The sequence below is a fragment of the Desmodus rotundus genome, chromosome 3 (assembly GCF_022682495.2).
Source record: "Desmodus rotundus isolate HL8 chromosome 3, HLdesRot8A.1, whole genome shotgun sequence".
Taxonomy (NCBI): domain Eukaryota; kingdom Metazoa; phylum Chordata; class Mammalia; order Chiroptera; family Phyllostomidae; genus Desmodus; species Desmodus rotundus.
In genome coordinates, this window is record NC_071389.1 from 190,581,140 (window position 1) to 190,601,755 (window position 20,616).

Here is a 20,616-nt window from a genome sequence, read left to right on the forward strand (position 1 = left end):
GCCCCGATGACACAGCTAAAACGTGATCCATCAGGTGTGAGCAGGGCCTTGAGACCTCAGGGAATTTCATCCGGGTCACATAACCTTTCCGTGCCTCAACTTCCTCCTCTGTAAACGGGAGACAATTAGTGTAGGAGTTTTAGGGGTTCAATGAATAACACCTCTATTCCCATACCCCCTAAGTTTGGGATTGATGGAGAGAGAGAGTCACAAAAGGCAGGCAGACACGGGTAGCAGCATCTCCTTTCTGACAGGGAAAGGCTGGGTTGAAGGAGGGGGCTTTCCTGTGGGGGCCACAGTGGGCTTCCTAACCCTGGACCCAGCCAGAGGCCTCCCTGCAGGCACAGGGTGCCCTGGAAAGTTTTGCATGAAGGGGTTCCATAAGTAGAATGTGGGTATCCTGTCAGCCGCTGGCTCCCCAGAAACAGACAAGACAAGAGGGTGGAAGGGCTGAAATGTGCCTGCTCAGCTTCTTCCCTAAACTCTTATCAGCTTACCCACCAGTGCAGTGTGGATTGGATTCAAGTGCTGGCTTTGCCCTTTGCTACATATATGACCGTAAACCAGCTGCTCAACCTTTCTGAGACTCAATTTTCTCATCCTTGAAATGGGAATAACACTGGTACACATCTCATGGGGTTCCTGTGAGGAGTAAATGGGGTGACATGCATCAGTCACGTAGGACAGAGCCTGGCACATACTGGCATGAAGAGAGTGAGGCAACACGCCACCTGTTTTCAGGGACGCCCTCTACTCTGAAGCACAAAGCCAGAGAGAAGAGGTCCCCCCACCAGCAAGTAGTCCCCACTCCCGAGTGTGGTTGCAAAGATGCAGCCTGTTAATCTTTGTCAAGTGTCGGGCACATAGGAAGTGCTTATTAAGTAATAATAGTTTGAGCCATATGAGATTGTCAATAGTCAATTCTTTTTGACCTACAAAAATGGCAACGTCATACAGGTCAACCCAATAGTTATTATTTGTATTATTTCTTAGCAAGGCACAGTGGTAGGGGCTCAATAAACGCTTGGTTCCTTTTTCCCAGAGAATCTGGTTGGGGTCCCGGGGAAAGCTGAGATTCCTACTCTCTCCCCCTCCTCTCCAGCCCAGTGCCCTTTGGGCAGCTGGTCAGGAGCCCTGGCCCTGGGCCCTGAGGAGGGCCTGGGCTGGCTGCACTGGTCCTTGATGCTGTGATGCCCAACAGCAGGTGTGAGAAGTGCAGTCACCAGAACCAGCTCGGACAGGGCCCTTGGCAGAACTGGGCACTCCTAATTTATCACTTGGAGCCGAGCAGGCTGCCATCTGTGGAGTTGCCCCTGGGCCTCGTCACTTCGCGCGTCTGCTAATTAAAGGCAAGATTAACGACCCTGGCCTGGTGGCACCTCTCCCAGTGCTTGGCTCTGGCTGATTGGGCCTCAGCTGGGAGGGGCTGCCCCTGCTACTTGGAATGGTGGCCAGAGAGGAGGAAACCCCCCCAGAATGGAGACTCAAGGGAAAAAGCACTGAGCCATATGGAAAGCTGGGTTAGCCTGACGCCTCACTGGCCACCTGGGTGAAATGAGATCTTGGTCTAATATGGGATGGACAGGGAGGGAGGGCAAGATGCGGGAGCCTTATTCCCATAGGTGTCCCGGCACCTTACCACAGTTATTGGGAATTGTTGCCATCAGAGAGAACAGATGTGAAGTACCGAGCGTGCTGGGCATGAAGGAGGCAATTCATAAATAATACATTGTTGGGTGGGTGGGCTATAAGTATTCAGCTTGTGTTTCGTAAGTATCTTTAGCATAAGTTATAACAGCAAACCCTTATGTGGTACTTTGAGTCAAGTGTCATTCTAAACATTTATATGTATTAACTCAACGGATTCTCATAAGAACTCTATGAAAGACCATTTCCCCATTTTACAGAGGAGGAAACTAAGGCACAGAGAAGTTAAATAACCAGCGCAAACTCATACAACCAAGAAATATTAGGGGAAATTGAAAGATCACAAGATTTGGGAGCTCTAGAGGGATTATCTAGGCAAACCTGATCTTTTCCCCAGAAAAAAAAAAGTTGCTTTCCATGTCCCTGGAATCTTAAGATTGAGGACAGAAGTGGGGGCAGAGAAAAGAGACCACAGTTGTAGCATAAATGATACCTCGCCAATACTGAGCCCTTACTGTGTGCTTCTTTCCGCACGGAGCCCTTGGCATGTTTCATCTCATTCACTGCCTAGAGCAATAGCAATGCTTTAAGGCTGATGTGAGTTTTGTCCCCGGTGTGTAGCTTTTCCAAAGAGGACACACTGCAGATGCTGCTGCAGGCTCTGGGAAGGAGACAGCTGCAGCCTTTTCCTCTGCAGTCCACCAGGCCAGGCTGTAAGGTGGGCCGCGGGGCTCCCCGGGCTCCTCCATCCTGACACCCATGGTTGAGTGCGCTATCTGTGTTGCAGTACCCTTGCCTGTGAACTGGGACTAAGAGTGCCTCCCTCGTGAAGCTGTGGGGCTCGTGGCATAGTGGGAGCTCACCCCTGACCTGGGCCTGGAGCCCGAGATGCTGGCTTCCTGTCCCTGAGCTTTCTATATGACCACAAATTGGCCCCAGACATTGAGGCTTCTGGACCTTCCTCTTGGACCTGGTTATAACCCCGCCCCCTGGACTAGATAAGAATAGGCATAATTTCCCTACTTTTCTTGTTTTTTTAAAAAAATCCTTACCCAAGGATATGTTTGTGGATTTGAGAGAGAGAGAGAAAGAGGGTAACATTGATGTGAGAGAGAAAAATTGATCAGCTGCCTCCCATATGCTCCCTGACCGGGGATTGAACTTGTAACCTAGGTATGTGCCCAGACTGGGGATCGATCCTGCAACCTTTTGGTGTACAGGACGATGCTCCAACCTACTGAGCCACCTGGCCAGGGCAGTTTTCCTACTTTTCAAATGTAGAAACTAAGGCTCAGGGGATGACTGGAACCCAGGGATCCTAGCCCAATGTGGTTTCTAGGGCTCCTCAATAGCTCTTGATCATTCCATTACCAGGAAAGACATTGAAGACCAAAGAGAAAACACTGAGGGGCTCATGTAATTAACGTCTGGTGTGACAGAGCCCAGCGCACAATCTCTCCACCCAATCCCCATTATTTCTGCAGTAGAGACGGATCTGGTCTGGGGAAGTCCAGAGCAGGGCAGTTTCAAAGATAAAGGGCTCTGAGCAGCTGCGGTGGATGTGCCTGGATAAACCTTAAAAGACCTCAGCAGGCCAAGGGGGCTATGATGGAAAACTGTAACATGCCGAGGGCGCGGTAGAGCAAACACAGGACAGTAGACATCAGCCTCACCAGAAGCCAGGACAAATCAAAGCCTCAGAGAAGGGGTAGAAACACAGACTCTGGGGCCAAGCTCCCTCAGCTTGAAACCCTGCCCTGCTACCTACTAGCTGTGTGACCTTCGGCAGTTTGTGCGTTTTTTCTGTTCTTCATGGTACAACTGTACAACGGGCTGGTTGTTAGAACCTGCCTCGAAGGGCTGCTCTGATGATTAAGTGAGGTGCTACCTGCAAAGGGCTTATAACAATCCTGGTACAAGCTTAGTAAGGATTGTGTAAGTGTTGGCTGTTGCTGTTAGAGGGAATGTCAGCTATCCAGTTCAGCAGATGTTGGGGCTGGCCTCGTGGTGTCAAGACGGGGGAATTCGCAGGCTGGGGGGAGAAGGCATATGACAAAATTGAACATCTAGAGGCCCGTAGTGTTTAGCTGACCCCAGTGTTGTTCCACGGAGTTACTAGAAGTCAGAAATATCAGAGGTGTGACCTTGGCCTTTTGACATCTCTTAGCACCATCCTCAGAGACAGTCCCCACCAGATGACAGATGCCCCTGCTCTGTAGATGAAGGATGACACTGAGGCCCTGGGAAGCCCAGGGACCTGGGTGAGACCACAGCAAGCCGAGTGATGACAGAGGAGTCCTGCATGGCAGGCTTTTTGGATCCTTTGTGTGAATTTTTTTTTCCAGTTGAAATGTAGCAGAAAATGCACACATCAGAAGTGGACTGTCTGGTGTCTTGTCACCAGCAGGTCACACCTGTGAACGGTTGTCCTGGCCCCTACAGCACAGATCATTTCCACCTACTTGGAGCCACACAGTACGAATGTGGACTCCTTCATGTCTGGTCTCTTTTGTCCAATATTACGTTCACTTGATTCACCCGTGTTGCTTTGTGTAACTGTATTTTATTGCTTTCGATGGAGAAAACCCACTTTGATTTATTCATTCTGCTGTTAGTGGGCATTAGTTTGTTTCACAGTTGTGGCTACCGCATATTGTGCTACCGTGAACATTCTACAACACGCTTTTGGTGACAGTTTGGGTGTATTCCTGGGAATGGGATAGCTGAGTTCTTCCGTACTTGACCTCCAGCATCAGGCTCAAGAGGAGCCTCTCAGCCCACATTGACTGGGCACGATTCTGAGCTAAACCCTGCATGAGGCTCCCAGCTGTCCACTGCAGCTGAGGGCCACCTCAGCTCACTGTTTCTCTAATGAGAATGTGTCTAGCGAGTCAGGCCCCTGGGACAAAGCAGCGTGGAGGTTTATTGACAAGATATTGACACATTTAAGGGAGTACTCCTCCAAACAGTAGGCCATTTCTGAATACTTAAAAGCTTAGGGAAACAGGGACACTTGAGCAAAGATTAAGAAATCAGAACCTGTTTTCTGAAATGGCTCAGCTCTGGGCCAGACAGGCTGGGACCATGGACCTGCAGCTGGACCAGGGATGTTGGGAAGGGGAGTGGCCAGCCACAGAGGGAGGCGGGGCATTGGAGAGAAATCCAGAAAGGTTAAAGATTAAGATGCCCTTGGCCCAGGAAGGACAAGTAAGGAGGGGACAGCCAAACATACATGGAATCAAGAAGAATAATGAACCAGCACTCGTTACCATATTTTACCAACCTATAGCACTGTGCTTGGTTTCTAGCCTCCAAGGTCTGCAGAAGTCCCTTTAGAATTGAGTGTAACACAGATATCTGGTCTACCACCTCCCACAGAGTCATATTCTCTTGGCCTGGGGCCAGAAGAGCAATATTTTTATACAAGCCCCAGTATGATTCTAAGTCTAGGTTTAGAAACCACTGTTTTGAGATATCCGTCCCTTTGGCCTACACTGGGCCCCATCAGAAAAGGGCTTTGCTTTTCCAGTTCACCATTCACAGCCTCCCTGCTTTCTTACTTTGTTATCCCTCCTAACACTGAGGTTGCCCTTCACTCTCAGGATGGTTTTTCACTGTGCACCCTATCTAGCTGCAGCAGTAAGTCAACTCAGCAGTGAACCTCCTACCCGTCTCAGCTCTCTTGGACTGTAAGTAATGCCCTTTCATGTTGACCTTCTTTTCGTACTTTTTAAGAAGAGATAGTATCTGTCCAGGCCCAAGATCGGGAAGCAGTCAGTCTCCATGGGCTAAGGAGCTCAGGATGGAAGTCTCATCCACCTTGACCTTTCTCAGCCTCAGTGTCCTCACCTGTAGACCGGGAATAGTAAGACCTAGATTGGATTGTTGTGATTACCAAAGGGTACAGTGAACATAAGATGCTGAGCACAACTCAGCTGACCAATAGGGTATCAGAGCAGCAAGGAAGGAATCGAACCCAAGATGAGTGCAAACAATTTCTGTTGCCTGGTATCCCTGCCCTGTCTTGTCCCCTCCAGTCCTTCAGCTCCGAGAGGGATCCTAGTAGAACCCAGATCTGACCTGGACCCTTCCTGCACTGCAATCCCAGCAGGGGCAATAGAACCAGGGTGAATCCTGCAGTGTCTCTACATGGGACTTTACACGGATTATTTCATTGCCTCTTCTCAGCTGACTTATGCAGATGGCATTATCTTTGTTTTTAGAAACAAGGGGACTAAGGCACAAAGAAGTCAGTCATAAAGCTGGGCCTTGCACCACAGCTTCTGACACCAAAGCCCATGTTCTTCCTTTGTACCAGTTTGTCCTCTGGCGCTCCCCTGGGTGCCCCAGCCATGGTGGGTGACATTTGACAGCAGAGAATGCCATGCCAGCTGAAGGTGGCACAATGCCTCAGGGTAGGACTGCCTGGCCAGAGAACCTCTCTCTACAGCTCCCCAGGGACCTGGAGCTCACAGTGTTGGCATCTGAGATATTGATCCTTGGCAGCTGGGGATTAAAGTGATAGATCACATTTCTGCAGGATGGGGCGAGAAGTAAACATTCCTCCAACAGCTGGGGCCCTGGTTTGCTTATTTTGCAGTGTCAAACCACCACTTCCTTCAGTCACTGGGCGCTGGGCGAGAGAGAGCAAGATACGGCCCCACCAGGTGAGAAGTGGGGTGGAAAGGGCTGGCTGGCTGGCTGGCTGGGCCAAGCAGACGACGCTCAGGCTGCTCAGCCCACGGCCTGCTCCTCCCTGGTGGGGCCTCCTGGGGCACAGAGAGACGTCAGATGTGAGCTGGGAGCTACCAAGCTGGGTCTCAACCACCCCCACACCCTTCTTCCACATTGTGATCTATAGATTTCAGTTTTCTGAAAAGTCACAGAACCTGAAGTTGCTAGAGTGGCAGGTCAGCACCTCGGAAATCGTCTAATCCCTCATCTTCAGCTTTCGATATCAGGAGGCCTAGATTCAGTCCTTTGCCTGGAAGCAAAAACTAGACATATCAGACAATCTCTTAGGATCTCAGTGTTGCCATCTGCAAAATGGAGATGATAATAGCTCCTACTTCTTAAGCCTCTGGCAAGAATTAAATAAGGTAATAAGTGAAAAGCATTTAACACAATGCCTCACAGTGACTGCTCAAAAATGAGTTGTGGCTCAGTTTGACTGGGAAACACAGCAGCAGCATTTACTCACGCGTGTGTTCACTCGCTCGTTCAGTCTTTCATTCTGCAGGTATTTATTAAGCACAACTTGAGTGTTAGGTGTGTCCCATAACATCAGTGCTGACACTTGACCTATGAGACCCCTGGCCTGCCTGGGGGAGACATATGGAGGGGATCCAGACAGGCTTCCCAGGGGAGGTGATGCCTGAGCTACATTCTAGAGTATCCACAGAAATTAGTGGAATGTAGAGAGCCAGAACTGGGGACAAGTGTCCGTCCCCTGACACCCAACAGGATTGTAAGCTCCTTGAAGGCGAGGGACATGTACAAACGAGGGAGTGAGGACGTCTGCGGGCATGGATTTGCTTGCTAACTTGCTTATTTGTGCATGCACAAATACACACACTCATAGTCCTTATGTATTTCATGGCTACATACTCGCATAATGTTCACATAGTAGGTGTTCAATACATACTTGTTGAACTGAACAAAGGAAAAAAGCAGCTTTGTTCTGTAGTTGCAGGTCCAGCTTTGGGGAGAAATCTGTGTCCACAGGCCTGCTGGTGCTCTGAGCGGGCTTAGGAGGAGCATTTAAGTAGGCCTACATTTAAACAGGCTGGGCCTTTGTGCTTAAAAATCAAGGTGTTGGTACTCGTGCCTTGAAAGATTGCAAAAGGCCACTTCTATCTCTCACCTTTGAGTGAAGTAAGGTCAAGAGGGCCTGAGGCCTTTCTCCTGCCATTGCCGTTAGCACGTGTCTGTGGTAGAGAGTTCAGTGGGTAGGTCACGGGACATCACTGGGAAAAACAAAGGAACGGAAAGCAGATTACCCCATCATGCTCGATGGTGGGAAAATGGCAATGCAAGCTCTTTCTTCCTGGGGTGGAAAAGTCACGTGGATTTGCAGACACACTGGCTGTACAGCGTGCTCCTTCCAGGTGCATGAGCTGAGATGGGAATAGTAACCTATCAGTGTTGATGGGCCTTTGGAGAGAAGGTGCTAGAATGTACTTTGTGTTTTGGTACAAATACTGTAGGTATATCATCCTGGTATATGGGTAGGCCTGGGGTTTCTGAAAATTTCAAGCCCCAAAATGCTTTTATTATACTCTAATGTATTTCATTCCATGTTATGCATCCACATGTTCCAAAAAAGATTAAAGTTTGCTTTCAAGGTTATATAATATATGGTAAGCTAAACTAAATGTGAACTCAGTGGCCGAGATAAAAGAAAAACACAGGTGAAGACACAAAAAAAGAGCCAGACATGAGATGAATTCGAAAGTGAATGCTGCCCTGATTGGTGTGGCTCTGTGGGTTGGGTGTTGACCCACAAACCAAAAGGTCACAGGTTCAATTCCTGGTCAGGGCACATGCCGGGGTCGGGAGCCAGGTCCCCAGTTAGGGGCATGCATGCAAGAGGCAACCAATCATGTTTCTCTCCCTCTCTTTCTCCCTCCCTTCCTCTCTCTCTAAAAATAAATAAATATTTTCTTTACATGAGTGAACGCTATGCCTTTCTATGGTGAGTGTAAACAGGGCTCTGAGCTTCCGGAATGGCTCTATAAAAAGGGAAACCTGGTCCCTTACACTGTCCCAGGGGCCATCAAACAAACCTGCTGATCAGGACAAGGAACTATGACTGATGCTCAGGGCCTGTCTCTGAGCCCTTTGTGGTGAAGAGCAGGGTCCCTAGGAAAGTCCTGAGAGAGAGTCCAGCCTCACATTACCTAGCTCTGTCCACTGTGAAAACGCTCTGCCTGGGCCTTCCTCAAAGCACACGTCAGAAGGGCATGTGAGGGCCCAGATGCCCACCTCTGCCGCTCCTGCCATTATTTGGGTCGGTTTAACATAGGGATTCTTGTCCCAGAGCGGAAACTATATGACAGTTATTTTTAAACTGGTGTTGAATTTAAGCCATACTTTTTTTTTTTAAGAAGCTATAATCTTGTTTGAGTTTCAAAGCTGTGACAGTGGATGGAGAGGGGTTTGGAAGGGGTGTAGGGCCAGAAGGCCGTCAGCCCAGGCCCACGAAGGCGAGGGCCACACGGGCCTGGGGTACTGCAGGACCTCCCATGCCTACTCTGGTAAGTGGCGTGCAGTAGGCGCTCATGGTGTTTGTTGAATGAATGTGCTAGGATGTGGTTTGGACAGAAGTTTGATAACAGTGTAGGGAAAATAATTAATTGAGGCACATTAAGGCAGTCATTGTGAAAAATTGCTGAACACTTGTTCATTTTCTATCATTTGAAGAGTTTGAATAAGGACATGACACATTCAGGACAGATTGGGTCTCAGATAACAATCCAGTCTCATTCCCCCATATTTACCATATTTTTGGGACCATAAGACGCACCTAGGTTTTAGAGGAGGAAAACAGGGGGAAAATTTTGAAGCAAAAAATGTGGTAAAATATTTAATGACATCCTTTAAAGCAGAAATCCTGTAGCGAGCCAGGTAAGCTACATTCGGACTCTAAGATGCACCCCCTTTTCCTCCCAAATTTGGGGGTAAAGGTGCATCTTATAGTCTGAAAAATATGGTATATGGTGTATAACTAGTATATTTGGGGAGCTTGAAACCCCTCTCATCTCACGTCTCAAAGGCAGGACTCTGGTATCATCATCATCATCATCATCATCATCATCATCTAGAATCTGGAAATAGTAGTAGACTTGGCTGCCCCAGATTCCCACATGTTAGCCCCTGAGCCTCTTCCCCCAAATGGCCTGGGCCCAACCAGCTTCTAGGTTTGTCCCAATGCACACTAAAGCAGGAGGAGCCTTTGAGCTGTCTGAACCTCCAAAACTTTGAACTTACAGGGGAAATGGGATTTGTTTGAGATTCTTCCTGGAGGTGTTCTTTCTTACCCTAGGCCCCCAACCTTCTACTCCCTCCTTCTTACAAAGTATTTTAAAATGCTTTGAGGACCAACAGCTTTGAAAACTGCACATATGTTTACTGGGCCCGGGGAATGGCGGAAGCATCTGGACTCCAGATGTCTCCCAGCCGTGCAGAGTGGTAGACAGTCCCAGGTGCTGTTGATGGAGCTTAGACTAAACAGCAGATCGCTCCGCATAAAGACACCTTTCAGGTTCCCTTGTGGCCTTTGCCTATGTCTCCTCCTGATCTAGAATGCTCCTTGATGAGCTCCTCAGGGTCTCCGTGTCAAGAGACATTACACACACACACTGTTAGGGCACAGGAGTCCAGGACAGTGTAAAGCGGCTCAGGAACCAGGTGGCCTGCGATTGAATTCCAGCTCAGCTGTGTGATCTCAGGTGAGGTGTTCGCCCTCTCTGTGTTTCAGTGCTCACATCTCTAAAAGAAAGCTAATGGTTTCCACCTCCTAGGGCTGTAGTCAGAATTATAGAATTAATGCATATAAATAAAGTGTTTAAGACAGTGCCTGAGAAATACTTAGCACAAAGTAGATATTCGCTGTTATTACTCCTAATTTCCTTCTTCTCTGGAGGCCCCTGTGGAATTAGAAGTTGGTTCATGTCCTTTAATTGGTTGTTATCAAATCACCATAGCCCTATGGACAAGTCTTTTTGTCCAAATCTCTCCCCAGGGCCTGATAATGATGGTGATGATAGCACTGAGTTTTACTGAGCACCTCCTCTGTCCCAGGCACCGTGATAAACACTTGACATATATAGCCTATATGCAATCCTATAGCTTGGCTCAGCACCTGACACAGAGTGTAATGCACACAGTAATTCTTGGAAGTAGGCACTGTTATTAGCTCCATTTTTCAGCTGAGAAAGAAGGCTCAGAGAGGAACCGAGCAAACAAGTAGTATCCAGGACTTGATCCAGCATAGTCAACCTCAGATCCCATGTTCTCCACCACCACACGGAGGGGAGCCCTTAGATAAGAAGCCGCCGGTGTGGGATACAAGCAGAAGGTACAATGCCAAGTGCTGTAGGAAAGTGGATAGGAACAGATTTCTTCACCTCCTTCTAGTAAATAGGAATCACTTGCACACCACCTTCTCCTGGCTCCCCTAGAGCTTGCTTTGATGCTTACCCTAATCCACTTTGACGTGGGGGTGTGTGTCCCACTGTGTAGTTTTCTTGGTTCCTGTTCTCCCTGGGAACCAGTGAATGATGAGACCCTCTGGCACTGCAGACATGCCCTGCCCATTTCTAGGCACCCTGCCATGCACCTGTCCCACAGCCTTTCTCCCTGCAGCCACCTGCCCATCCCCAGCAGGCCCCTGGCAGCTCCCTCATTGGCATCAGATAGAAGCAGAATAAACTTGGTTGTTCTGACTCCAAAGGAGCTTGCCCAGAGCTCTTTCCCGATACAGAGGAGATGGCATTGGTTAGAAGGGTCCAAGCTGCTTCCTTTTAATCCACTACAAACCAGGAATGTTGAGTGTGTCTCTGCTTTTTAAAGAAACATCCGTAAGTTCTTCCATAAGAGTCCATTGAGCAAAATGAAGATAATAATAGCTCCTACTCCTTAAGCCTCCTCTAAGAATTAAATAAAGTAATATGTGAAAAGCATTTAACACAATGCCTGACTCACAATGGTTACACACTCTTCTAGGCTCTGGGATGGAGAAGGAAACCCAAGAGCCCACCATTCGTGCCTTCATGGAGTTGACCATGAACTTATAAGAAGTAGATAGTATCAGGTCAGAAAGACTCAGTGGAGAAAATCAGGGTTGGGGGATTGGCAGTACCAGAGAGAGAAGCTGCAACTTCAGACAGGGAGCCCCAGAGCTTCTGAGAAGGTGACATTTGCATGTACACCTGAAGGAGGCAAGGGAGATGCTCCAGACAGAGTGGTGAGTCCCTGTCGTAGCCTGAGGGTGGATTAAGGGAGGAGTGTGCTTGTACCTTCAGAGAACAGTGAAGAGGCCGGGAGGGAGGTGACAAGTGAGCCCTGGAGGTGAACGAGCTGCCCCTGCTCCCACTCAGGCACTGAAGGACCTCAGTCTTTGCCCCAGTGGGATGGGGGCCATTGGAGGGTTTCAAGCAGAGGGCGGACCTGATCCAACTTATTTTTGACAGACTGACTCTAGCTACAGCATTGAGAATAGACCCCCATGACAGTGAGGGCAAGACTAGAAGCGGGGGACAGCTCCTGAGGCTACGGCAATAATCCCAGACGTGAGGACTGCAGGACCCGTGCTAGCAGCAGTGGGGAGGGGATATTGAGAAGTGCTTGGATTCTGAGTTTATACTGAAAAAGGAGTCACAGAACTTGCTGACGGATTAGCTGTGGGATGTAAGAGAATGAAGGAGCGAAGCTGACTCTAGGGATTTGGGTCCGGGCACAGGAAGAATGGAGCAGTGGTTTTCCAAGATGGGGAAGATGGTGGGAGGAGCTGGTTTGGAGACAGGGCACAAATCAAGGGGTCAGAGTGGAATGTGTTCCATTTGAAATGCCTTTTGACATTGAGTGGCTATGTCTAGCAGGCATTCACTGAGGAGGCAAGACTGCAGGAGGCATGCTCTGGGCTTACAAAAAGACCTTCATACCCATTCTCTCCTTTAATGTGTAGACGAACCATAGGCTGGTGGATTATACTATACCCATTTTAGAGGTGAGGAGACTGAGAATCATGCGGATAAATAACTGACCAAAGGTCACAGGAAGCATGTGCGGCAAAGCAGGTCCAGTCCCTCTGTTTTCAGATCCATCTCTGCTTTCCTGTCCATCATGCTGCTTCCTGCCATTTTTCAAGATTAAAAAACTGGGTGGGGAAATGGATAATCAGAGAATGTTACTGTCATCCCCAGCTAAGGGAGGGGAACCCTGTCTGCACCTCAAGACCAAAGTCCCCCCTTGCTATTGCTGTGTCCTGGCAGGCTGTGCTGTGGGGTTCAAGGGCACAGGTTACCACTCCCAAGTCAGAGTAGCAGTCCGTTTGGTCCATGCAGAAGCTCTTTCTCTAATGCCCCTTTCTTCTGGCTCTCTGCCCTTGGCTTCTTGAGAGGGAAGCTCCTTGGGGGACTCTGGGAATGTCTGTCTGGGTATGTTTTTGCACCCTGTAGGCTGGAACAATGAAAACAGTAGAACGTTTGAACTTGTGAAATGAATAACTCAACCTTGCAAATAAATCAGCCACTCTACCAGCCCAAGAGGGATTCCACCTGTAGGGCAATAAATGAGACCATTGTTTGCTTTCTTCTTCTTCCTCCTCCTCTTCCTTCTTCTTCTTTCTTATTCTCTTGACACACAACATAACTTTCTCTGGAAAACAATGTTTCCAGGACTGCCCGAAAGTATGGTCAGAAATATTTTTATGAAAAAAAAGTCCGTATCTGAAAAAATGACTTCATATATCTGTTTTACTCTCTTAAATATTCAACAGGAAATCATCGCTGATGTTTCTAGAACACCATGTACAGACACTGTTCTAAACATGTCACATGGCTAATTTGTAACCTTCATGGTGACTTTAAGTAGTACATAGGTACCTTTACTATCACCATTTGACAGGTGAGGAAACCAAGGCACAGAGAGGTTAAGTAACTTTCCACAGTCACACAGCTGGTAAATAGGTGAACTCAAGTTTGAACCCAGGAAGTCTGTCTCCAGAGGCCAATGTATTCACCGTTTTGCCATTAGGTGTTGTTATTATCCCCATTTTACAGATGAGAAGCCAGGACTATTGTGCAGCACAAATTCCATTGTGGTATAATAAGGCCTACCTATGTCTGTCTCTTCCCCGTGTTCCCTAGAGGGCAGAAATCCTCCCCTCACCCCACACCCTGTTGCCTGGCGCACAGCAGATGCTCAGGGGCTAAAGGGCAAGGTGGGATTCACTTTCTCTACTGGGAACCCCTCAAGGCCAGGGAGATGATCTCATTTATCACCAGACACCCTGCACTCCATGCTGTGCCAGCCTCAAAGAAGCGGGCTGAGCAAATGGACCAGGAAGAAAGGAATTTTTCCGGGAACAGGAGCCCTTCTTTTTTGGCTTGCCTTTTGTGCTCTTCCTTTTCTCTGTTCCTTCAGCTTATCATTTCTACATGGTGTCAGCTGCTGAAACACAGGCCTCTACCTCCCAGACGGCCAGTAGGGGAAGGTTAGCCAGTCCTCTGTGCCAGGGACTGTTTAACTTGGCTGCGAGGCATTCCTCGGAGAAGGGAAAGATGTTACCTGCTGCGTGCACTGGCTGTTAATCTGACTTGGCTGCCTTTTCACTGATTGCCAGAGAATTCTACCAGAACCTGGAGGTATCTCAGCAAATATGATTTTACCCCTTTCATTCCAGTGAGGTTGATCTTTGAGGAAACCCATTGATGGATAAAGACCCCAGCTACATTTTCACAGTCACCATATCACAGTCATTGCCAGAAAGACCCTCAGGGATCATCTGATCCTGCAGAGGGAAAGGGTAATTTTTAAAAAATCACCAATTGATCACCATCAATTAGTCAATTGACCATCATCACTTACTCAATTCATCGCTATCAACTGAGTATTTGAGCAGCATCCAAAGGGTGACAACGAGGCGATGGGCATTCAGAGGACGGGGTCATCTTTGGGTGGCTGGGTCAGGACAGAAAGGGTTCCTGGAAGAGAAAAGGCTAATGTGACACTCTTGGCTGGGATTCCCTCAAGCAGAAGGAAGGGTCATTGCTGCCCAGTAATACCGCCCATCCCAGTAGAGGACCTCTGTGGCTGAGGAGTCAACCTGCCTCCAAGATCAAAGATAAGGAGAGGAGCAGCTCTCCAAGGTTCATTCATTCATTCTTTTCGCCCAGATGCATAGCTCTTAGTCACAGGGCTCAGCCGCTCAGTTGACATGCGAACAAGAGCAGGTCCACATGCCCAGTCTTCATGCTCAGCCCTTCCGGTCTGCTCACAGTGTTAATAAGTAGGAGAGAACATGGGCCAAGAAGTGTGCTGTTTTCCTTTCACAAGCATTCATTCTTTCTTTCACCCATTCATTCATGTATTCATTCAACAAACATCAGCCAGGCATTCCCTTTGTAGAAACCCCAAGCTAAGAACTGGCGCTGCAAGCTGACTGGAGCCCAGTCCTGCACCCAGAGCACCGTCCCTGGGTGGGATGGTGGAGTTAGCAGTGATAAATCACTTCATCCAAGCACGGGGTAGAGGAATCGGGCTGCTAGCCTGTTGGGATCCAGGGGCTTTCGGGAGATGGTTATAAAAGGAGCCATTCTCTGAGGAGACTTTATAAAATGATGTCTCTGAAGACTTGAATGAGAATTTAGGTTTTGAGAGTGGACAGACTCCCCCCGCCACTTACCCCTTTCCTGTCATGCTTCATTTTCACCTCCGCAGACTGAAGCCTCCAAATCTTCACTTATTGATCAAGCACCACTTTCTCGTCTAAAAAGTGAGGGTGATGCTGCCAATCTAGGGATTTTGCCCCATCCCTGGGTGGCCTGTGCCCGTCCTTGCTCCATCCTGCAGATGGGGAAGCTGAGGGTCAGAGAGACACAAGGGTCCTGCCCAAGGTGCCTCCTGCCCCCCCCACCCCCGCCGACCCGGGAAGGCAGAGAAAATGACCGGATGGCTTCTGCAGGCCCCAAAGCTGGACCCCTTCCCACCATGCCCCAGTACCTCTCCTAATGCCGGTGGCACAGGTGCCACTGTCCACAGTCGCAGAGTAACTCCAGACAAGCCCTCACTTCTTCCACCTCCATGTCCCGGGCCCAGGCTCTCAGACTGTCCCCTGCCTCCTTCGCTCCCTCTCTTCATCCTCCCTGGAAGGCACTCCCCTCCCCCGCACCACCAAGTTCTGCTCAGTTCTTCCAGAGGAGGCCAGCCAACCACACTGAACCCAGCCAGAGGACGCAGTGTTGTGGTTTAAACTAGCAGGTTATGGGGGCAGCCGGGGGGAAAAACCTTGTGCCGACTTTCCGCTTATTTATTAGCTCGGCGCCCTCAGGCAATCACTTGTCTTCCTAGAAGATCACCTGGGGCCTCCAGCTGCTGGTGCCCAGTGAGCTGAGGGCCCAGGAGGAACTGTGCTAACAGGTGCCACCCAGAGTCTGTGTTCAGTAGGTATTGCTTATACTGAGCTGCTGTTAGGATCAGAATAATGTTAGATAAACAGGAAGCATGTGAACCCCCAGGGCTGGAGAGATGAGCTAAGCTTCCCCAGGGCCAAGCCCCAGAGAAGAGATTGCTTTTCCATAATAGAACATAAGAGGGAAAAGCTGAGCTCCAGCCCAGGAGTCATCTGGGGACTGAGGCAGCTCTTGGGGCCTCCCCACTCAGCGTCCCTGCAGGGAAGGCCCAGAAAGACTGAAAGCAGGATGGCCTCTCCCTGCCAAGCCCTGGCCTCGTCCCTTCATCCCTTTGCTGTCCTGGACTGTCATGCAGAGGACAGCCTGGGAAGGAACATGCTGGTGTACTCCGAGGCCGGGCATCCTAGATGGGGAAGTCAGCCGCAGCATGAAGGTGAGCACTGGGGATGTTGTTTGCCCAGTAAGCAGAGCCTGTGCCCAGCAACAAAGCAGCCCAATTGCTGGAACCTTCTCTCAGCCTCAGAGGCCAGCTCCTCCTTCATAAGGAGGGAAAAGGGTCTGGTATTTCTTGAGAACTTTTATGTGCATATTATGGGCTGAACTGTGTCTTCCCAACCAAAATTCCTAATCCCCATTACTTCGGAATGCATCCTTATTTGGAAATAGGTTCATTGCAGATGAAATTTGTTAAGATGAGTAGGAGTTGGGCCCCTAATTCAATATGACTGGTATCCTTATTTTTAAAAAAGGCGGGGGGCGGGGGAGGGAGAACCTTGGAGACAGATGCACACACACAGGGAGAATGCCATGTGAAGATGAAGGCAGAGATGGGGCGGGGCTTCTCCGCGCCAGGAACACCAGGGATAGCCAGCAAACTGCCAGAAGCTAGGGGAGAGGCCTGGAACAGAGCCTCGTCACGGCCCTCAGAAGGAACCCACCCTGACAACACTTTGATCTCAGATGACCAGCCTCTAGAACGGAGACAATAGATGTCTGTTATTTAAGCCACTGGGTTTGTGGTGCTTTATTATGACAGCCCTGGGAAGCTACAACCATATGTTACCTTCTCGGACCTCACAACAAGCCTGCCAGGGAGGTATTGGTATCCCCACTTTACAAATGTAGGAATTGAGGCTTACAGGGGTCAGGTGACTTGTCCAAAGACACACAGTAAGCAAGAAAAGAGGATGCAGTGAGCTCTGTTCAGCTCCAAGCACCCAGGTAGCGTGGGATCCACTCAAGCACTGAATTCTGGGGCTTGGTCAGAAGCAAAGGAGATCTCAGAAGCATTGTGAGATTCCCAGGAAAGCACTGGGCAGCCTGGGATAGCACTGGGCATATAGAATGAATGAGTCGCACCAAGTCCCAGGCCACTGTGTCTCTCTGATCCTCCCACAATAAAGGTGGGGGGTGGGGGACCAGAACTCACCCAGAGAGTATTGAGCAGACTTGCTGATGAGAGGTCTGGAAAAGTCAGGGGTTAGGAGCTGGCCAGACATCAGAGGGAGCCCTTCAGCCAGCTGACCCACGGTGGGGCCAGAGGCTTCACCAGTCTGGGACTGGATTCGGCCAGGGAGCCGAGCAGCCCCACCTGTAAGGCTCTACCTTGCAGGCTCCAGGAGCCAAGAGGTCACTAGAGTGTCCACCAGAGGCCTGAGTAAATCTGCCTCTAGCTCTCTTTAATGTTCTCCTATGGGCTTTCAAAGCCTAGGCCCCTCCCCACTGCTCTAGAATACCTTATTATTTCGTGAAGGTGGCCCTCTTCCCTCCCGCTTCCCCAGGGCTCCGGCCACTGTCCCCAGGCAGCACCTCCCTGTCCTGTTGAGGGCCTTCCCTCTGCAGCGTCCCTCTCCCTTCCCTGTATCCGGCACCGTCAGGGGAGCTCATCCTCTCCTACAGCAGGGCTCCCAGGATCATTCTTAATCAAAGCACAGAAAGATGGCATTGCAGGCCCCCTGGAGCCTGCAAAACAGGACTTTTAAGCTCCCTCTTCTGCCGGGGGACTGTGGGGGACCCAGGGGAGCTGTCACTAACAGGGAGATGCAGAAGAAGAGAGCAAGCTGCTTGTCTCTTTTCAGGCCCCAGGAGAAGGCAGGAGGTGGCCAGGACCTCTCCAAGGGCATCTGCGCTTCCAGGCATCCTCAGGAGTGCCACCCTCCTCTCCCTTGGTGACTGAGAAGGGGAGTGGAAGGGAGACAGGCCATGTTTTACAGGCAGCAGAGCCAAATTGCACTTGGGGTGATTCCATTTTGCCTTAGCCATTGCCTCCTGCTGGACCAGCCTTGGGAGGCAGCCAAGCCCTCTTCTATGGGCTCAGCCATGCCGTGGTAGTCCTCTGTTCATGTGCTCGAGGCTGGCAGCACTGGGACTCAGGGACTTAGCCTGATGGTGGTGGCCCGTGATGGCCAGGCCAGATGGTGGGAGATCTGCAGAGGGGCCTCCTGGCTGCTCCTGGCCTGGGTGTGACAAGAATGGGGAGCAGCCATCCCAGGACCCTGTCCCTGACAGGCACCAGGGGGACACCAGAGAGGCCAGAACTGGCTGCTCCCCTGCCAGGCCAGCCAGGACCCCACAATCACCCCTCAGAGGCTCTCCTCCATGAGTGCTGCCTGAACTTCGGGGAAGGCCTTCCTATCTTCAGGTGATACTTGAAGTGTCAGGTCCCGCCGTCTACCTGCCACTGGGTAAGCCAGGCAGGTGTACCTAACATTGTCTGTTACAAGCACCCAGGTCCTGGGTGTCTGAGTTCCATGGCACCTTTGCCCAGGCCACATAGCTCTTCCCTACCTCTGTTTTCCCATCTGCAAATGGGGATAATGACAGTAGCTACCTCATATGGTTATTCTGAGGATTAAATTATATCAAACTCAAGGTATTTAGAATAGCACAGAGTACTGAATGAACGCTAAGTGTCGGGCAGGTGCTGCTGCTGATGATGACGGCTCGGTTCCCACAACGCTGCCACTGTTACCTTTATGCTGTCATTACTGCTGTGACGATTAATGCCATCATTACTACAAGTACCGTTTGCGCTGGCACTATTACCACCACTGGGATAAACACTGCCCCCCAGGATGTACGTGACAATTATGGGTTTATAAAGCTTTGGCAATGTTAGTGGCTCCCCATTGAGCTTCTGACATGTTGATGTCATGGTCAGGGTTTTGCAGACTCGAGTCTGCCCCCTGCCTTATCTCAGACACAGCCTGCTGCCTGCATTTCCACCAGGCACGTCCCCTCCGCCCACTGTCCCTCTCCAGCCAGACTAGCTCCTTCTTCCTTTATTAACTCCCTACCTTTTTAAAATTACACATCCCTAAAGACTCAGCTCAAATGTCATCTGTTTGATGAAGACTTCCTTAGCTGGGAGGAAATAAAGATGCAAAATAGGAAATCAGGTTTCATCAGAAGTGGGGATTTTGATATCGGAATAGCAGTAAAGACTCCCAATTAGACACTAAGAACTGGTGTCTGGGAGACGCCAAAATCAGGAATCTGAAGCCACCAGATCTTCCTCTGAGTGGTTCCAGTGGATCCTGCTGAGCACTTTATAGTAACAAAAAACAGCAGTTAGTGAGCGTCTCGTGTGTACCAGACACAATTCAGGTATGGACACATATAGAGCAGCCCTGTGTTGTTCCTATCACTACCCCTGCCTCATGGGTGGGGAAACTGAGGCACAGAACAATTCATTCATTTGGCCAGAAAGTTAATAGAGTAAATAAGTATCACAGCCTGGGTTTAAACCCCAGCAGTCTGCCTCCAGAGCTCACATACCTACCCTCTGCTGTGTCAGAGTATATCATATTATTGTTTCTGTTTCATTTCCCCTCTCCCGCCTTCTCTTCATCCTGCTTTATTTACCCCCTTCTCCCCTCCCCTGTTTGGGATCAAAGTCATCCTCTACTCACTAATTTATTAGTTCAGCAAACAATTTATGCCCACCTCCTGAAGATATAAAATGTATGATTATATGCAAGTAGAACTTAGAATAACCCCTGTCATCATCATCACCATCATCACCATCCTCATCTTCATCACCATCATCATCACCATGTGTCCCCTGCACAGTATCCAGCACTAAGGAGGTTTTCGGTGAATATTTTGTTGTGTAAGAGATGACAAGGCATTTCTCAAAATCAGGAGGGACAAGATTCCCAGGAGGGACAGCTTCTCAGTGTCAGCAAATTGATGCTCTGATTCCCTGAGTCCCTAGAGAAGCCATTTGCCACCCATCTCCCTCCCCCAAGACAGCACCCTTCCTTCCCCAGGAAGTGGATCTTGCCCACCTCAACTCTATGACCTTCGTGGGCAGCAGCGGTTCCCCACCTCGTGCCAGTCATGGAGCCCGGCCCCGCTCTGTGAGCCCCTCTCCTTCCCATTCATGTCTGGAGGGCCTTGAATCTGAAGCGCATCCCCGAGGCAAAAGACAGTCTCCAAAGCAGCAACAGAAATGAGAGGAGCCTGGGCAGTGGCGAGAGCAGCACTGGCCCACGAGGTCACTTCGTCGGTGGGCTGCAAGGAGTGAACGCCCCGGGTGCTTCTGAACATAAATACCAGAGACAGTGGTCTGGAGGCAGAGGAAGAGTGTCTGGAAGAACTGAGGAGGAAAGTTCTGAAAACTGGCATCCTTTGGTCCTCTCCATTTCTGCATTAAATGCTGGAATTTACCCAGAGGGGAACTGGCTGTGGCTGAGGGAAATGTCCTAAGAACAGAGGGCTGTTTTGTTCTGGAGGTCCTAGGAGAGAACCCCTTCCCTTGGGTTTCCAGCCTCTCTACACATTGCCCACATTCCTTGGTTCCTGGGCCCCTCCCATCACGAAGACCACCTAG

General features: G+C 49.7%; 1 protein-coding gene across 6 annotated transcripts in view; it reads left to right on the forward strand.

Moving 5' to 3' along the window:
- The window catches only part of ABTB3 (ankyrin repeat and BTB domain containing 3), a 255,024-nt gene that overhangs the window by 122,444 nt on the left and 111,964 nt on the right, over window positions 1-20,616 (forward strand). The window contains exon 1 of one of the 6 annotated variants that reach the window (XM_053922011.1): window positions 16,141-16,215. The exons of the other annotated variants lie outside the window; for them this stretch is intronic. Within the exon in view, the coding sequence (XP_053777986.1) occupies window positions 16,158-16,215 (58 nt within the window). The 5' untranslated portion in view covers window positions 16,141-16,157. Of the gene's footprint in view, window positions 1-16,140; window positions 16,216-20,616 lie in introns of those variants that run through there. 6 annotated transcript variants of the gene reach the window in all.